Source organism: Bombus vancouverensis, chromosome 12 (genome assembly GCF_051014615.1).
Source record: "Bombus vancouverensis nearcticus chromosome 12, iyBomVanc1_principal, whole genome shotgun sequence".
NCBI classification, from domain to species: Eukaryota; Metazoa; Arthropoda; class Insecta; order Hymenoptera; family Apidae; genus Bombus; species Bombus vancouverensis.
In genome coordinates, this window is record NC_134922.1 from 9,843,744 (window position 1) to 9,860,495 (window position 16,752).

General features: G+C 39.1%; 1 protein-coding gene across 1 annotated transcript in view; it reads left to right on the top strand.

The window, feature by feature from the left end:
- Nucleotides 1-4,778: 4,778 nt before the first annotated feature.
- LOC117154980 (zinc finger protein rotund) overlaps nt 4,779-16,752 on the top strand; it is a 248,618-nt gene continuing 236,644 nt past the window's right edge. Inside the window, exon 1 of the mRNA XM_033330489.2 lies at nt 4,779-5,362. Within this exon, the coding sequence (XP_033186380.1) occupies nt 5,186-5,362 (177 nt within the window). The 5' untranslated portion in view covers nt 4,779-5,185. The remainder of the gene's footprint in view (nt 5,363-16,752) is intronic.

A 16,752-nucleotide genomic window follows, 5' to 3' on the forward strand; every position in this document is an offset into this window, starting at 1 on the left:
AAGAAGAACTGATAAGTAACGAAGAAAAGGGGTAGGAAAAATAGACTTCAACAATAAAAATATCACCCCAGCAGAAACTTCCAATGATCAGAACAGCAGCAGCAAGTTACCAAAAGAAATATATACCAACATCTATCTAGAAACCTACCTACTAAAGATATCAAAGTTTGATCTTGGCTGAGGTTTTAAATCCTGCGTCCCCTGGCATTTCTGACAGTTCATTCGACGAATCTTAGGCATCTCGGACACGCAGACGTCGATGTTCGACCGATCTCGCGGCCTCGCCACGTCGTAAAGGATACTCGTACTCCAACACAGGTGTGGAAAAAATGGTCTAGTAGCTTAAGACATCGAAGGCAGCAGCCAGCCAGCTAGGTCTGTCGGTCTGTCGGTCATTCTCTTTCTCTCGTAGCAAAGCCAGAGAGGACGAAAACAAAAAACCGCGCCCCCTCTCTATTTTCTTCGGAGGATGGCCTTGAACTTCGGGGGAGTCTCTCGTTGGCCGAAAAACCGTGTCGCAGTTTTTCCTCCGGGCAGCTACGACGCCGCCGGCAGCTCCACGAGCACGAATCACCGGGCGAAACGGCTCTTCTTACAGGCTACTTGTTAGGTAGCCGGGAAGGTGGGACGTACTCCCCCTTGAACCTAAACTAGCTACCCTCTAGCGCCTTCTTCTACTTCGCCCCGCAACCCGGCGATAAGATTTGTGGTTATAGCTTGTTTTTGGAGCACGCCGCGGGGGTCGAAGACGACCGAGCTTCTCCTAGGTCCTTTCCATCCGGCGAAAGAAACTGGCAAGCGGTTGAACAGGGGGTGGACAAACGTTTCAAGGTCGACGTACGCTCGCGTTAGTACGTCTGGTCGGGAAATTGGCTGATCCGATTGGGTTAAGCGAGTCCTTGTTTCTTCGTACGGAGTCGACGATCTTTCCACGAGGTGTCATCGATCGATCGGGGTGACTGACTTTATTATGGATACTTGATGGCTGTGTAGGTGTTTCCACTGTTCGAGAATAATGTAATATTATAAGACTGTAATTCCTCGTTGCGTAATAAAAAAGTAATAATGTAATCTGCATTGTTAGGCGAAGTGATTGACTTTATTGTGGATGCGTGAGTGTTTTCAGGTCTAGGGGATGTAGCGTTTCCTTTCAACCCTTTAACAGTGTAATAAACGACAAGCTGTATTTTGTATTCTGTTCAAAGCGTTCGATAAAGGAACTGTGCAACTCGGATTAAAATTGAGTTTGACATGTTACAAGTTGTCGAGATTTTCAACTCGAAGATCCTTCGAGTCGCTTGAAGAAATAAAATATCTACCGGAACAGCAATCATCCCTTTTCTTTTTTGAGAGTGATCGGGACGATCCTCGAATTTCCTTCAGAACTGACCTACAGAACCACTGGACTATTAACTACGGGGACATTTAAGAAAGTGGAACATCTTGAGTCCGGTGACCCCGTAACCGTGACCATCAACCCCCTTCTGAATTGCCTCCACCCTTGGCTATAAGATTTGTGGTTATAGCTCTTTTTTGGAGCATGCCGTAGGGGTCGATGACGATGCTTTCTCCAGGGTATCTTTTTACAAATGGACGACCTGAATACTGCTTAAACTTCAAACTTGGAAGCTCCACTTACAGATAACTGCAGCATAAAAGCATAGATACTTTTTGTCAGAAAACATCCGCAACTTCTTTTATTTTCCATATCAACGGCCCGTACCATAATCTTCAAGCCATTGCTATACTAATTTCTGCACGCCGAACGTCCCCTACATGTGCTACTTTTTTTTTGTCAAAGTTATACTATTTATTACCGTTAATAGCCGGGAGAAAATATTTTTTCGACAGTCCAAGTAATATTCAGTCTCTTGAAAGTGTAAAATATCGAGTTATTAAATCTTGAAGAATCAAATTAATGAGAAACGGCTACAGCGTCTTAGATTGCCTGACAGAAGGTAGAGTGCACGTTGAATCGGTTGAGAAATTGATTACACGAGAAATTTTTCACGAAATACATGACACTATGATTGTTTTGCCATATTGGTATACCCGTTAAGCAATCGTCGCTTAAAATGTCGTTATTTGCACATTTATTTGTGAAATATTCGTAGTCGATGTCACGCATAATTTGAAGAGCGACAAGTGCCAGACAAATAAGAGGAGATTGATTCAAGAGATACTTCTGAGTAGACGTTCACCGACCCCTCGTCTCGGTGGGGTGACTTTTTATCCTAGGGACCGTTTTTTCTCCGGCTACGAAGAAATTCCCCAGGAATTCGTGGACCGTTTCAGGGGCGGCTTTTTGCATGATGCCTCGTGATGCTCGTGACCTTTTCCAACCTATTCCTCGAAGCGTACACCAGTGTGAAATTAAGTTGTAGGAGGTCAGGGTCTATTCTTGTATTCTCCATTCAAGAAATCCTTCGGTCTTTCATCGAATCACATTCTTATCATGTTGCTTCGTGTTCAAACGGTTCTTCATCGTGTTCACGTTGGCTTTTAATAAAAACGTGTTATTCGTGTTTCATCAGCGTGCATCGGATAATTAATTAATTAGATATGCAAGGGGATGAGTAGGAGCTTCGTGCTTTGTGAATTTTTCACATTTTTGCGCCTGTGCATATCTTTAGTAATATTAGGTCGGTTTTACTGCGTGTAAATTACTTAGAATCGTTGGATAAACGACGCGACGAGAAAACCTAGTTTTTATGCAGAATATTTGCTTTTGTTTTTCTTGCTTCCGCGAAAGAGATCCAATGAAGTGATTCATTCTCGGACTCTGATATTTGACATTTTCCCAATTAATGGCACTATATATATCCTCTGATAAACGTGAAATTCTGATGTAAATTAAATCGATAAGTTGTAGATATTTCCGCGGAGAAATAGATGTTTCTTATTATACAACACTCGATAATTGAGTGTTGTCTAGATAATTTCAAACCTTTATTATTATACCTTCCTTTAAAGGAAAATACTTCTGGTATACGTGAAATCGATGAATTATAATATTTTTTTTATAGAAAATTAGATACTTCCTTATTATAGAACACTGTTAAGGATAGTTGTACCTATATATTCTAGATAATTTGCTAGGCTTTTATTATTACACGTTTGCCACTCTCCTTTAAAGCTTTAAGGTTTCCATTAAAAGGAATTTTAAACAATATTGCAACAACCGCCAATATACTGTAACAATAATACATATTCAGCGACAGGAGCGACAAGGAAGGAGCTAATAGGAAAGAGAAGGGGTTAATAAGAGAGAGAGAAAACCCGCCCGTTCCCCCACACTGCCTCCTAATCCCACCGCGGCGGCTCGTTACCCCCACCTTAATCCACGCAGCACGAGCGACTCGCGATGTATCGCGAGGGGCAGAGCCGAGGGCGGCCGAATGAAACCGAGGGCGGCCGAACGGTTGTTCGAATCGCGACTCCCGCGTCAGTGCTGCAACCGCGTCCGCGGTCCACGGTTCACGATTTCCGGGCCCCGCCGGTTCTGTTTTTTCCTCGCTCGTCGCAACGCTAGAAAAAAAGAAACGTACGATCAAAGGGTGGTCTCCGTTTTCCAGGAGGAGACGCGTGCTACCTGAGCACCGAGGGAAGTTGGTCGATCGACAGAAGAAACGAGAGGAAGCCGGCGAGAAAAAATCTCGGTCGCTTTTCCGGTGGCATCGTTTTCCCGCCACTTTTCGTCGCCGGTAAGATGGCCGCGGTTGCGATACCACCCTCCCTGCGGATTTGGGCGTTCGAATCTCTGACACAGTGAGCCAAGACGATCATTGAGACGAAGTGTACTGCAACGAGGAAGAGTAGAAGAATACTTGAAGAACAGGTGAATGGTTTCGAGTTACTGTTATCATGAAATGCAGCAGCCTCGATGCATGGACCGTTGTACAGGAGGTGGTTGTCGTTTCGACGGTAAGCCGGTAGGGTCTTCGAGGAATCTCGCGAGTCATCCTGCGCTTCCTGGCACTCGAGGAACGCGATCATGGAACGTACGAGCGTATATACCGTGCTGAAGCATACCGTGCGAGCTTCTAACCTATAAAGAGTGACAGTCGATGTTGACGCGTTGAGGAGGAGTGCGATGACAGTGGGGAGCGGAGTCCAGCTGTCGACGGAGCCGATCACGGGGACGTCATCAGAGAACGTAAATTAAATAAAAGTGCAGTTTTGTCCGAAGTGCAATATTACGAATACCGCGACTAATTATTACAATATTTGTGCAATAATCTCCACGTTCGATCGAGACTTTTCGCGAGAAAAGTGCGAATCGATTGTGTATACGCGTACGTGTGACATCGAGGAAGAAAGAAAAAGACAGATATAAAGAGACATATAAGTAGAATAGAGAAAAAGGATAGTAGATAATAATCTAGTCATCGACCGAGGAACGATATTTTTAAGGTAAACGGTTTTCGCTAGTAGAGACTCGATCGAAGGCCGCGAGCCAATCACGCACAACGCAGGAGAGAGAGAGATAGGACGGCGAAAACATTAGGCCAGTGCGGTTCACCCTTGACGCCGTCTGTAACCGACACGGTGTGTTTACATCGTGCACGAAGTTATCCACAGTTTCGGTTCGGTTGTTCACAGCGTAACACGTAGTGTTACAATGGCAAATTAAATATACGCGATTATATATATCATATATATCGAAACAGTGCGTCTCATAATATCACGTATCGCGTGTTGGAATCGAAAATTCCCATAACGCGTGAAGTAACCGAGATGCGTGGAAAAGGGACGCGACACTCTATATCGGAGTCCAGTGAATTTTCTTAGATACTTCTTAGAAGATACACTTGCTAGTAATTGTGTAGCTTTGAGAAGCTACTGTTTTCTACATATAGAGGAAGAGAAACTAAGGAAGAAGGGAGAAGCTGTACTTATTATCCGTATTTCTGGTTTCGAGAAGAAACAGACGGAGAAAAGGAGAGAGAAGAAAGGCGACGATTACCAGCGTTGGTAGAAATCTACGTGGATCAGGTTGCATCTGAAAACGGTCGGAGGTAAAAATCGGTATCGGAAGTGCGGCCAAGTGCTCGCAGTGACGTAAGAAGGAACCGTGGCGCCTCGGGACTATTCTACGGTGCCAGACGAATTTTTGATCGAGCGAAATCGTGTGTTTGGACGCGGATACGCAATCAGGTGACTGTATAAGGTGTTCTAGTGAGAAATGTATCCGTGGTATCGGGACAGCGTTGCCGCGGCGGCGGCAGCCGGCCTCGGAGGACCCGTCGGAGTCGTTGGTTCCGGGTTCTGCTCCACCGGCCCAGGACAAGGCGGCACCACTATCAAAACCGAGACCGGATATTCGGATTGCATGCTGGCCCTCGACTATGTCCAGAGTAAGGTAAGTTTAACCAATTTTCATATAATATTATATTTCTCTTTTCTTTTAAGTACTTGTTCTACTTTTTTTTTTTTCAAATAGTAGAAACTCCGATTTCCTATGGTTGACCCCCTGAGCGTGGAATTCCCTCGTTGTTTATAAAGGGTTTTTAATGATTTAGTCGAAATTAGCGTGTAATATTTAGTAGAGATTCTTTCTTAAAAATGGCGGTGAAGTTATGCAATATTGTTTCATTATGGAGACACGATGGAAACAGTAAGATATATATATAGATAGAGTTCTTAATTGTGTATGGAATTATCTGTTCTATCGTTAATAGAACGTTTTAAATGAATCAGTAATTTTACATCGATTAAATTATAAAATACCGTTTCTGTATGAACATTGGATAAGTACAGTAAAAATATGCAGAATTTGTTCTTAATCGAGGACTTCGATAGAAGCTGTACGTTCTAATGTTGCAGTGACACGCGTTGATAATTATACAACGTTTCTTTATGAAAATAGGAAAATAGGATAGACATATAGAGTGGTTCTTATTAATATTTGAATAGGATTGTACTTGAGCTATTATTGCTCTCTATATTTAATCGTAATTGAGCGAACAAGAGGGTAAATTAGCAGAAGAAACTATAGTTTACTCACAACTTGAGATTTCTTTTCTGAAGAATATAAAGGATAAATAAATATAGAAAATTTGCCTATCCTTTCTTTTTCTTACGTTTTAGAATTCTCGCTGTGTTTACTTTTTAGATGTGTTTCGATACGAAAGTCCAGGACTTTAACCTATTGTTTCTTCGTAGTGGAAAGTAGTTATGAAGCTGAGGCAACGTACCGATGTTGATGTTGATGTTGCTCGTTTCCTAGAAAATCAGAGCGTCTCTCGAACCTTTATCTCTAATCTGCAACAATATAATAACACGACACAGCAAATTAGTTTAGGTAATAAATATTCACAGGCAAATGTTCTTCCTGAATTTTATTATTCATTCAGAACGTGTGTAATTTTATACATAGAATTTTATTAAACCTTCGTAGAGCATCGAGAGTCGATCGAACGAGTAATTTTTAATTGCTATAAAAATCGAAGATTTTCAACTTGTATATTCAATCGTGCTTTGCACAGAATAAATGAATGAATTCCACGCTCAAAGGGTTGACCATTCGCAGATGAGTTAGCCGATGGAAGAGAAGCCAAAAATTGAGCGTAATCGGTGAGAATTGAATAATAGTAGGTTTCAAACAAGATTCTGAATGAAACAACCCTTCTTAAGCTTTCCTGTTTCACGCGTTAACTCATCTGCTTGGTTTTTATCAGCCACGCTTTTGGAGCAAGGTTTTTAACAGCATAAAGAAATTCTTGGAACATACGTTCTTTTTCGAGCACCTGTTATTATTCAACTCCAAACGGTGTTTATATACATACATTTAGAATTATAGCATCGATAAATTACTACAGGCAAGGGAATTTTAATTTCAGCTTGTTAATTTGATAATTTGTTGCCTATCAACGCTGCAAGCCATAGAAAAAACAATAGTTTTAGAAAATTAATTAATCGCAATTAGCGAGATCGATGAACGTGTACAATGATCAATCGTATCGCGATAACGAGATAACAAATTTCTAATAACGAACGAATTAATTATTAATACGAATAACTGGAACGGGTGGAAATTTTTAATTTGCCGGATAAAATAAAATCCGAGATTATTAACAGTTTGTGAAAAGGAACGACTAATATATTCTACCAAGCAGAGTCAATTTTATTTCATATTTTCGAAACTAAAGAAATATTCAGACATTGTAAACATCACTTTATAAACACACATATAAAATACAATATGATCGTATTTTCTTAAGAGAACGATGTTTAACATTTCCTGCACACCTTGTCTCTTACATTCCTATCAATTACCTAAAACAATTTAACGATTCTCTACAAATGCCTTACGAATTCTGACATCTATTGTATTGTCCCTTTTTTTGAAAAGTTATTCGCTATACGGTCAAAGTCGGTTTGTTTGTCCATCGGTTGCTTTGTTTTTGTTTCACCTTAGTTCGATACCTCTTCGATTTATATTCTTTGTTCGAAAACAGACGTATCGCTGGCAGGAAGCGAATTCGCTCGCTTTTGGTTTCTCCGTATAAACAGTATGGTTGATTCCACGTTTGATTTATTAAGAGGCGATGCTGCGAATCGCTATGGAATCTGTGCGTTTCATTTTTCCCGTTACTGAGCGCAATATCGTTTCTCGGTAACGAATTCCCATACCAAGGTGCTTGTGCAATCGCGAAGAAACGAAGGGCAGGCATATACAAGGGAAATCCATCGTTTCGTTGTCGAAGCTAGCGGAATGTTTCACATTGTTCAGGAATCCTCGATTCGAATACTCGGCTCTTGTATCGATAAATTGTCTCGTTAGATATTGTACGCTGTGCCTTCTTTGTTATTCGGAAATATCCCGTACGAATGTTTGGAGAAACATTTTAATGTTATTGTTTCTTTCCTGTAGAGAGATAGCTGCTTCTTCATGTTGAATGAATTTTAGAGAACATTGGGAAATTTCGCGCTCGTTCCTTTCTTTTTCTGTGAAAGGTACTTTCTTGTTCTCAATACTATGTTGTCGAAACACTTGGCATCGTTGTGAAAAAATTTCTCTAGTAAGTCTGGTAGTTTGACACTTTTCAAAGGATCGGTCAAGCTTTGCAAGTAGAATACTCCTGAAAATGTGTGAATCGTTCGTTCAGAACTTCGCAGAGTAACAGAAAATTTGCCATTAGCTTCCTTCTCCTATTACAATTATCTTTTCCTGTCGAATTTTATCTTCTAAAGGTATAGCGAATTGTCGTTAACATTTTGTATGCATATTACTTGTGAATCGATCGAATATGAATATTCTTGAGTCCTCTGAATCGCTCAGAACGATACAAAACTTGCCGATAGATTTCCTCTTTTCATTTTGCACGTGGAATTTTAGTTTCTTTAAAGTATAACGAATTTTGCGTGCATCGTACTCCAAGACGAATCGTTCGAGCATCCGAAATGATATACCGTTGAGGACGTGTAAATCGTTGGTCGGAAATTACAGCGTTCTGACGCTAAAAAACAGTAAAATCGATGGGACGATGAAACGTTAAAATGAATGGAAGCAACGCTTTCAGTGCATGAATTCATTTGGTCGCAGAAAACGTGATTATCTCAGAGGCGTTATACAGTGTAAATCAAACGCAATTAGAAAATCAATAGCCATTTTCTAAATTGAAGTATTGGAACTTCTCTTTGCAAGTACTGCAAGTTGCTCTTAAATCATCCAGATTACACTGCACTCGATAAAGTAGCTACGATAGTTTCCAACTAATTCGCGTTATAGTTTATTCTAGTGCCTATAATTCTTATTCCGTCGCTGAAGTCCTTTCCTTTTAGTTATCCTTCGAACATAAATTTTAATACAAACATCAAACAGTGATTTATTTAAACGTCCTGTTTAACGAAACGAGTACACTGCTTTGTGACCAGCGTTCCCAAGGAGAATTTATTCATCTTTCTTCCAATTTACTTTTCATCGAAGCTTCGTATTTTCTGATTAAATAGACAACCTTAGAGTTCTTTTACAAGAAGGTTATAGCACAGTTGGAAAAGGTTTGAACGAAAATCTGATGAATTTTTCAACGGATCGTAAGCTCGATCGTTGCGAACGTCGTTTCACTTAAAAGTTGTATTTCTAGATATTATTTTGCTTATCACTGGATATAAAAGAAAATGTCTCTTCGATCGAAAGCAATTTTGAATTTCGCTGCACGAAGTTAGAAACAATTTTTGCTACCTAAATACTCGCGCGAATGTTTCCAGAAATTTGGAGCTTCGATGTTTATTATCGTTTCGCTTTGGAGCCTTCGCGTCGAATGAATTTCGCAGGACGTTAGAAAATATTTATCCTGCGTGGTAGTTGTACGCCTTTATCCTTCCCGTGGGAACGAGCAACCATAATCAACCTGTAATTTATTTCCTCGTGGCCGAAGAAAAATCCGGTTGGAGAGGAGTCTCCAAAAAAATAGGAGCGCGAAAATTATGCATCGTTCATTAAGTCTCTGTTTGAAAGTTTGAGCCGGTCTTGCGACGTTTCACGAAATAACACGGGGTCGTTCACCCTCTCGGTTTCTTTCCCTGATGTGTCGCGCACCGTTGAAAAAAAGAAAGAAAAAAAAGAAAAAAAAAAGCGGGGACGACTCGCGTCCAGTTTTTACCATTCGCAAATTATCGTGCTGCCCGAGACAATAATGGCATTGTACGTCTTCGAAGACGAAGATTAATATCGAGATTATCACGCGGTAGCAGTGAACCTGATACTTCGAATGTTAATCGCCGGACATTCATCGCGTTGCACCGAGTTCCGCGTGCTATTTTGCATCATTCCGCTGGAATGAATGATTGCGCCGTTTCTGTAATTAATGTCGTACAATATGCAGACGACAGAAACGCCGTGAAATGTTTCTCGATCGCGGCTGATAGGCAACTATTTTCCATCCTCATCGCTCCAGTCTTCCGCTTTGGCATTTTTCATCTTCTGAAATAGACAAATTTGGAGGACTTGTAGTTTTTCTTTTCTTCCGATTAGATCTGTCGTACGTACAAACCGCTCGGACGTTTCGAGATTCGTATGTGACGTACGATGTAAATATTCGGATATTCGAGGATTTTCATGGCGAACGGTCGCACACGAACCGATAGCGAAATTTATAGAAACTTTATGAAGATAAACATATTTGCAAATGTACACAGCGTACATGAAAGTTTAAATATTCGAAGATTTCTGCGAACGATAACGCGGAAATTAACTCACAGCGACGTTTATAAATAGAACGGACGAAAAGATTAGAATATCTTAATTGATAGATTTACGCAGGATGTAGGAAGCAAAATTCTAAATGTAGCGTTCGAAGATGCCTATAAAGAATCGCAAGACAGAAATAGCAATGTAAAACCGATTATAGAATGGTTACATAAAGAATAGAATATCTTAAGCCTTTTATTCTCACGCTGTGACTACATTTTCCGACGATATATATTTAGAATCAGATAGATCGCGAATTGTTCGTAGAATTACAGATAAGTTCTATCTCGTTTGTAAATAATTTGTCCCCTTTTTCCACACGAAAATGATTTAACGACTCGTTTAGTTATCGTCACGATGAAAGATTTCGCCAGAAGAACGAAAAGCCAAGAATTAGAATGTTCCAAGCTTCCTAACGCGAGAGACAAGAACAACATTAATTCCCAACGACTTCCTCAAAATAATTCCTCAAATTATCCTTCGATTTATTCCACCGAATTTATCGCAAATAAACGGAATCACCGTCAAACTGAAATGTTATACAAATTAAAAGCATAATTCCTATACCTTGGAAAGATAAGAAGAACTCGTAGAAAGGATCTTTCATTGGGAAGAAAAGAGAAAAAATATGTGTAGCCGGTCTATCAATTACCCAACCGTGTTGCCCGCGAATTCTTCCACTTTCCGTCAACGATTCCGCAAACGTGGAAAGAAGTATTCGAAAAGAAGGTGTTCGCCACACTCTATGGACAGCGTTGTTCACGGCTGAGGTGGTTCGATCGCCGTCGAACACGATGCTCGTGTCGTCGATTCGCCAGCTACTTTGTAATTAATCGATTCGCCTATGTACTATCGCAGGATTTTTTCGCTTGTTGCACGTTGTTGTTGAAAAACGTCTGTGCAACCGGTAACTGTAGTAAGAAAATAATCCGGCGTGTCAACCTGTGAAAATGATTTGCCGGTAAAAAGTTGCGAACGATCCTTCGCAGTTAGCTCGGTTGCATACGGTTTTTCGCCTGACCAACTAGAAAGCGGCCATTTTTTCTCCATTTTTTCTCCGATAGGAATGTAACGGTATGTGGAGAGCAGGAGTCGTGGAAATTGATTAGAAGCGGACTTGGAATTTGCACGGATCTTTGTTGCTCCTTCGCTTTTTACGAGACCTGAAAAGATCGACGAAGGTGTTGCCACCGGCTGATACAATGGAAGGTCACTTTATTGAAGGATTTTTATCCTTTCTTGCATCTCTAATACTTTCCATCTGGCTTTTCGCTATTTTGCTATCGTTTTATGAAAGATATCGACGGAATTGTAATATGGAACTAGTGAACGTTACTTAAAAAATAATATTCTCGTTGTTGAATGTACGAAGATTTTCACGAGTAGGATTTTTATCTCCTTTTGTACCTTTTAACCGGTTTATACATTTCGCTATTTTTTATCTGGCTTTCATATTTTTATTATTATTTCGTGGAAAAATTGGCGAACTTTGAACGCTAGCAAATTTCATTTAGAAGATAATATCCTTGTTATAATATCCCTGTTCTCCTATGCATGAAGGATAAATATTTCATATCGAATGTGAATAAAAGCCAGAATATCACCAGGATGCACTTTACCCCGTCGTTGGATCGTGCGCTTAAAAAATAATTATACGGTTTCGCGTGAAGTGCAATGTCGCTGGAATAGATTCAATTCGTTAAGGTAACACAATGATTTTTATTATAGCACAGACGCATAATTAGCTTTAATGTCGATCTAACGCGATCGTTAATAATTAACGACGATAATTAAATACCGGCAACATTGATTGTATTCTATTATCGATCATAATTCCAAATAATTAATCGATTTAAATGATCGACAGATAACACCTTTACGTCGCACTTTTTTCTGCCCGCGCCTTTACGTTCAATGATTTTCTTTGCCGATATTTTATGAACAGAACGTTTCTTTTGTCCTTTCTCTCCTATCGATTCTGTGCTTAAACAACGCTTCAATTAACGTATTTGGTGGCAAAAGAAAGAAAAAAAAAAAAAGGTGTAAATTGCTGTGAAGTCTCTCCGTTTTCCTTTTGCGAGCGGTTTACAAGAAATCTCCGTGAAGTGACAAAAACCAATACAATGTTGTAATTCTAAACGATGTTTCTTTTTTGTACGTTGAAAAAAAGAGTTAATAACGCATATGTAACAGTTTTTAATAGAGCATGTTTTCCTACTTCAGTTTGATTTTTTTCCTCTCCCTCTGTTTATCGTGACAGTCGTACGAGCGCGATTAAGAGTTAATTTTGGAGCGGAGCTTTTTTTGCATAGGCAGCGCGGGTAATTACTTTTTCTGACTTGTTCTAATTAACAGTTACGGCTGTTATTAATTCATAGGTATATAAATATATCGATATTACAAGTTTTATGCACGGTTTTCACTATGAATTATATAATTCAATAATTTCTTTAAGTTTCCCGATATAATTTTTTTCAATACAAAGGAAGAATTTGTTCGATCCGAAGACCATGAATATTCACGAGGCAGAGAATTATCTTCTTGATGTTCATCGAAACAGACACCGAGTTTCCGTTTATTATTAGGTTGTGCGAAAAGTTTCTTTCGTTTCGTAAGGTGATAACAGATGAGCAACAATTTCTGTTTTATACTATTTTTATTTCTATTATCATGTTCGTGCATAATTCAATGAACTAATGCAAAACAAAAAGCATTGTGCGTGTATTATTTCCTTATAAAACGAAAGAAACTTTTCGGACAATTCACAGCATAGAGAATTTTAACCTAACGATATGCTTTTTTTTTTATTTCTGTTCGTTCGTTGCTCGTAACGTAAATGCTCGCGCGTCGTGAAATTACCTGCGACGATGGAATGGCAAGAAAAATTAGGAAATCGAGCGAAACTGGGTTAAACCGCGCGCCGTTTGAATCAAGAATTACGAAACGCGTTGCGTCTTTCGCGCATCCTGCAGCTCGTTTTAGCAAACAAACTTTCTTTTCCCTTTCGTCAAGCACGCTCATTAAAGTCCTTCTTCCCTACCAAGTTGTTGCAAGTAGTCGCTTACTACTTAATTACGTGCACAGGATTTGCGCGGCGTTCAAGTCTCTTCAAAAATAATTTCTTTCGCGATAATCCCCCGTCTTTTACAAATAATTCTCCATACCGTTATTTTCTTCATTATTTTTTGGTTTTTGTTATTGCTAAATGATAAATCTAATTTTTCTTCTACGACGTATTTTCTGACTTCGTACGAAGGGAGCATTCGCAGTACAAGACAAGAAGCAAATATTAGGTTGTTCGAAAAATTCCTTTCGTTTTATGAGGAAATAATAAACGCACAACTTTTCTTTTAGATTATTTTGTCGAATTACGTACGATCCATTTTGTGCTGTTGAGATAAACAACGCGACATTTCACAGACTTGGTTTCACGTTTGTTGTAAAAAACACGTTTGCGAAAGAAAGACACTTTTTTGGACAACCTAATACATATTCAGAGTGCTGGAAAAATATCAATATTCTTACTATGTTCTTTTATCGAGATTATTAAAATTATAATATCGATCCTTTCAATGCAGAAATTTTCTCAACTGGAAGGAAGACTATTCGCACTAAACAATAAGAAAAGCAACTGTATTTTCTAAATATTGAAATGTCATAATTCTCAATTTTCTGAATCTGTGTGAAAAGATAAGCAGCAGGTATAATACCCCAACTTCCAAACTTAACTCTAGAGTTAATCCCAAACTCTAGAAGCTATAGAGCTAATTTTATTAATTATTGGGATTAACTCTAGAACTAATTTTATTAATTACTGGGATTAACTTTCCTAACGTTAATCACAAAATTTTCAGCCTAATTTTCCTTGCCTTAAATTAAATCATACCTGTCTATATCGCGAGATAAAAAGAAATAAACTCTTACGGATAACACGTGCTGTATCTGGAATAAATTCTTTCTTCAAGAAATAAGAGCGATTTTCCAAAAAAAAAAAAAAAACAGAAAATAGATGAAGTTTGTCACGTACGTTCACGGTGCGTGGATTCTCAGTTCGTAGGTTAATTGAATAAAGGCGACGAGAGATGAATTCGTATCTCCCCGGTTGCAACGTATAATTGCCAGGCTAGTTAGCCGCCCTTTGTCTGTTTCTTTTTTAATTATGTATATTATGTATCCCGTTGCGAGCCTCTTGCTTCGTTTAGGTCTCTCTGCTAGCCTTCTCCATTCGCGTTCGCACTCGCCCGAGCTTCCACGGCTCGTGGCTCGCACTTGAACCGCGCTCGGAGATGAATTTAATGCGAACGATTACCGGGAAAACGCGATGACAGCAGATTATGAGAATAATTACGGTGTAACGTGTGCGCACCGGGTCATAAGGCCGTGACTAATTGCCATGCTTACGGGCAATCGTTCCCCGTGATCTCCGGTCAACGTTGAATTCTCATATTTTTATGATAATGGCGGCTATCGATAGCGGTTAAACTCTACGATCGCCGCACTCTCTGATTCTTTGCCTATTCTTTGCTTCCTTTCCGTGTCTCCTTATCCTTGCTTTTTTTTAATTTTTTTCTTTTTTTCTTTCGATAATTAAATCATTGTGTCTCGGTTCTCACTCGACGTTCTATTTAGAGATCTCACTTTTATTATCGAGAATCACGCGTTTACGTATGACGTTTATGTTTCGGCGTCTTCGTTAGACGTCTTAGTTGATCTACTAGGATATATTTTTGTTACGCTGATTTCCAATATTTCATATTCCAAGTGCAGCCGTGAAAAATGGAAGGAGAAGACTGTAAAGAATCGTGGAGCACGAAACTGTAAATTCATCAGCAACGACTGAGATTGATCGTTTTATTCTCGTGTTAAATACATGTTCAGCGTTGTTTAAATATCCTTTGAAAAATGACACATCATTTTACGTAGGTATATAGCCCGAAGCTGTTTTGAAATAGTTAATTGTTGGACTATGTCAAGTGAACTGTCAATCTACTCGGATAAATATTCATAAATATGTTTCTGATTTATCATGCGTCAATTGCGTCAGCGACTTAAATGTATTTCTTTTTTTTTTTCAAAAAGTAATAGCCAAAAGAAACAGCAACATTACTTGGTCATGACTGTTAAATGAACTTATCACACGTACGAAACTATTTCAAAGTCAGAACTTACGCGGATGTAGTGGTGATCGCACTAACTAACACAAATATATAAGACATTGATACTGAAACAGAGAAATCGACGAAAAATGACAATTTCGATGGCGAAAAATTTACCTTCCGAGAATCTTATCTTAATCATCGTCACGTAGAAGATCTAGTAGTTGTTACTAATAGGAATGAGAGATGGACGTATGTGGAGACGAAGGTAGAAAAGAGAAGAGAGGAGCATAGAGACCGAACGAAAGAGAACTTCATTGGCTCCACGGTCGGAGCTGACTGACAAAAAGCCTCTGAAAGTGCAACGTGCAACCAATTTCCCCTTCGTCCTGTCTCACCACTTTTCCGCTCGGCGACCGTAAGTGCGATCATTCCTGGTACCACGAAGCGGAAAGCTCGACATTAGTCGCCGTTTTTACTAAGCTTTTCGTCCCCCTTAGCCGTTTTTGGTCTTATCACGATGCTATCTTGCGAAAACTTCTTGGCTTTTTACTTCATCCTTGTTCTCCCTTTCGATCATTTCACCTGGATCTTGCTGGATTATCGAACTTGCCTCTGTCGAATTTTCTGCCTTCTCGAGTTGCTCGATCGTCGCTGCTTGATAAATTCCTCGCGTACGACATAATGCGTGCGTACATATGGAAAATTACTGATCTATAATTTACTCCAAAGTGCCTGTGGAAAGAATATAATAACCGTATGTAATAATGCAATGTATGTAACAAATTGTATGTAATAATAATTTCAGATAATAGTTAAATTATAGTAAATTATAGATAAGTAATTTTATGTATATCCGAGTTATAGTAAATTACTTTTTATGCATACGTTGGGCGAGTCTGTGATACTTTTAAATAATAGCTAGATTATAGTAAATCATAGATAAATAATTTTTTTAGCCAATGATATTAAAAGTAACTATCTGTAAACAACATCGTACACACGTAGAATTTATTGCAGAAAAACGATTGTACATTATTGATACGCAGTTTTCCTTACGTTCGAAAGACATCGATAATTTGATGCAAACGTATGCAAACGTGGCAGCTTTGAAACATTATAGACACTGCTAGTTTGCATATTATCACAAAAAATCAATTATCGTTTGCAAAATAACTCTAGTTGCGCGAATTAATTAATATTTTTTACTACCATCTTTGTTTTGCAATGTAGATTAATATTTCCAGAAATAAGAAATCGAGATGGATTAGAAGAATTCTTGTTCGTAGAAAAAAAAAAGAAGAAGAATGGACAGTTTCGTTATCCAGCGGCAGGTTGGCCATGTCGACGACCTCCGGAAGCTGGAAAACTCGTGGGACTGTCTGGCTTAGCTCGCCGTAAAAGGAAATTAAAGGGATCGAGACGCGTTCATTAATTCTCATAAATCTGAATGAAATTAAC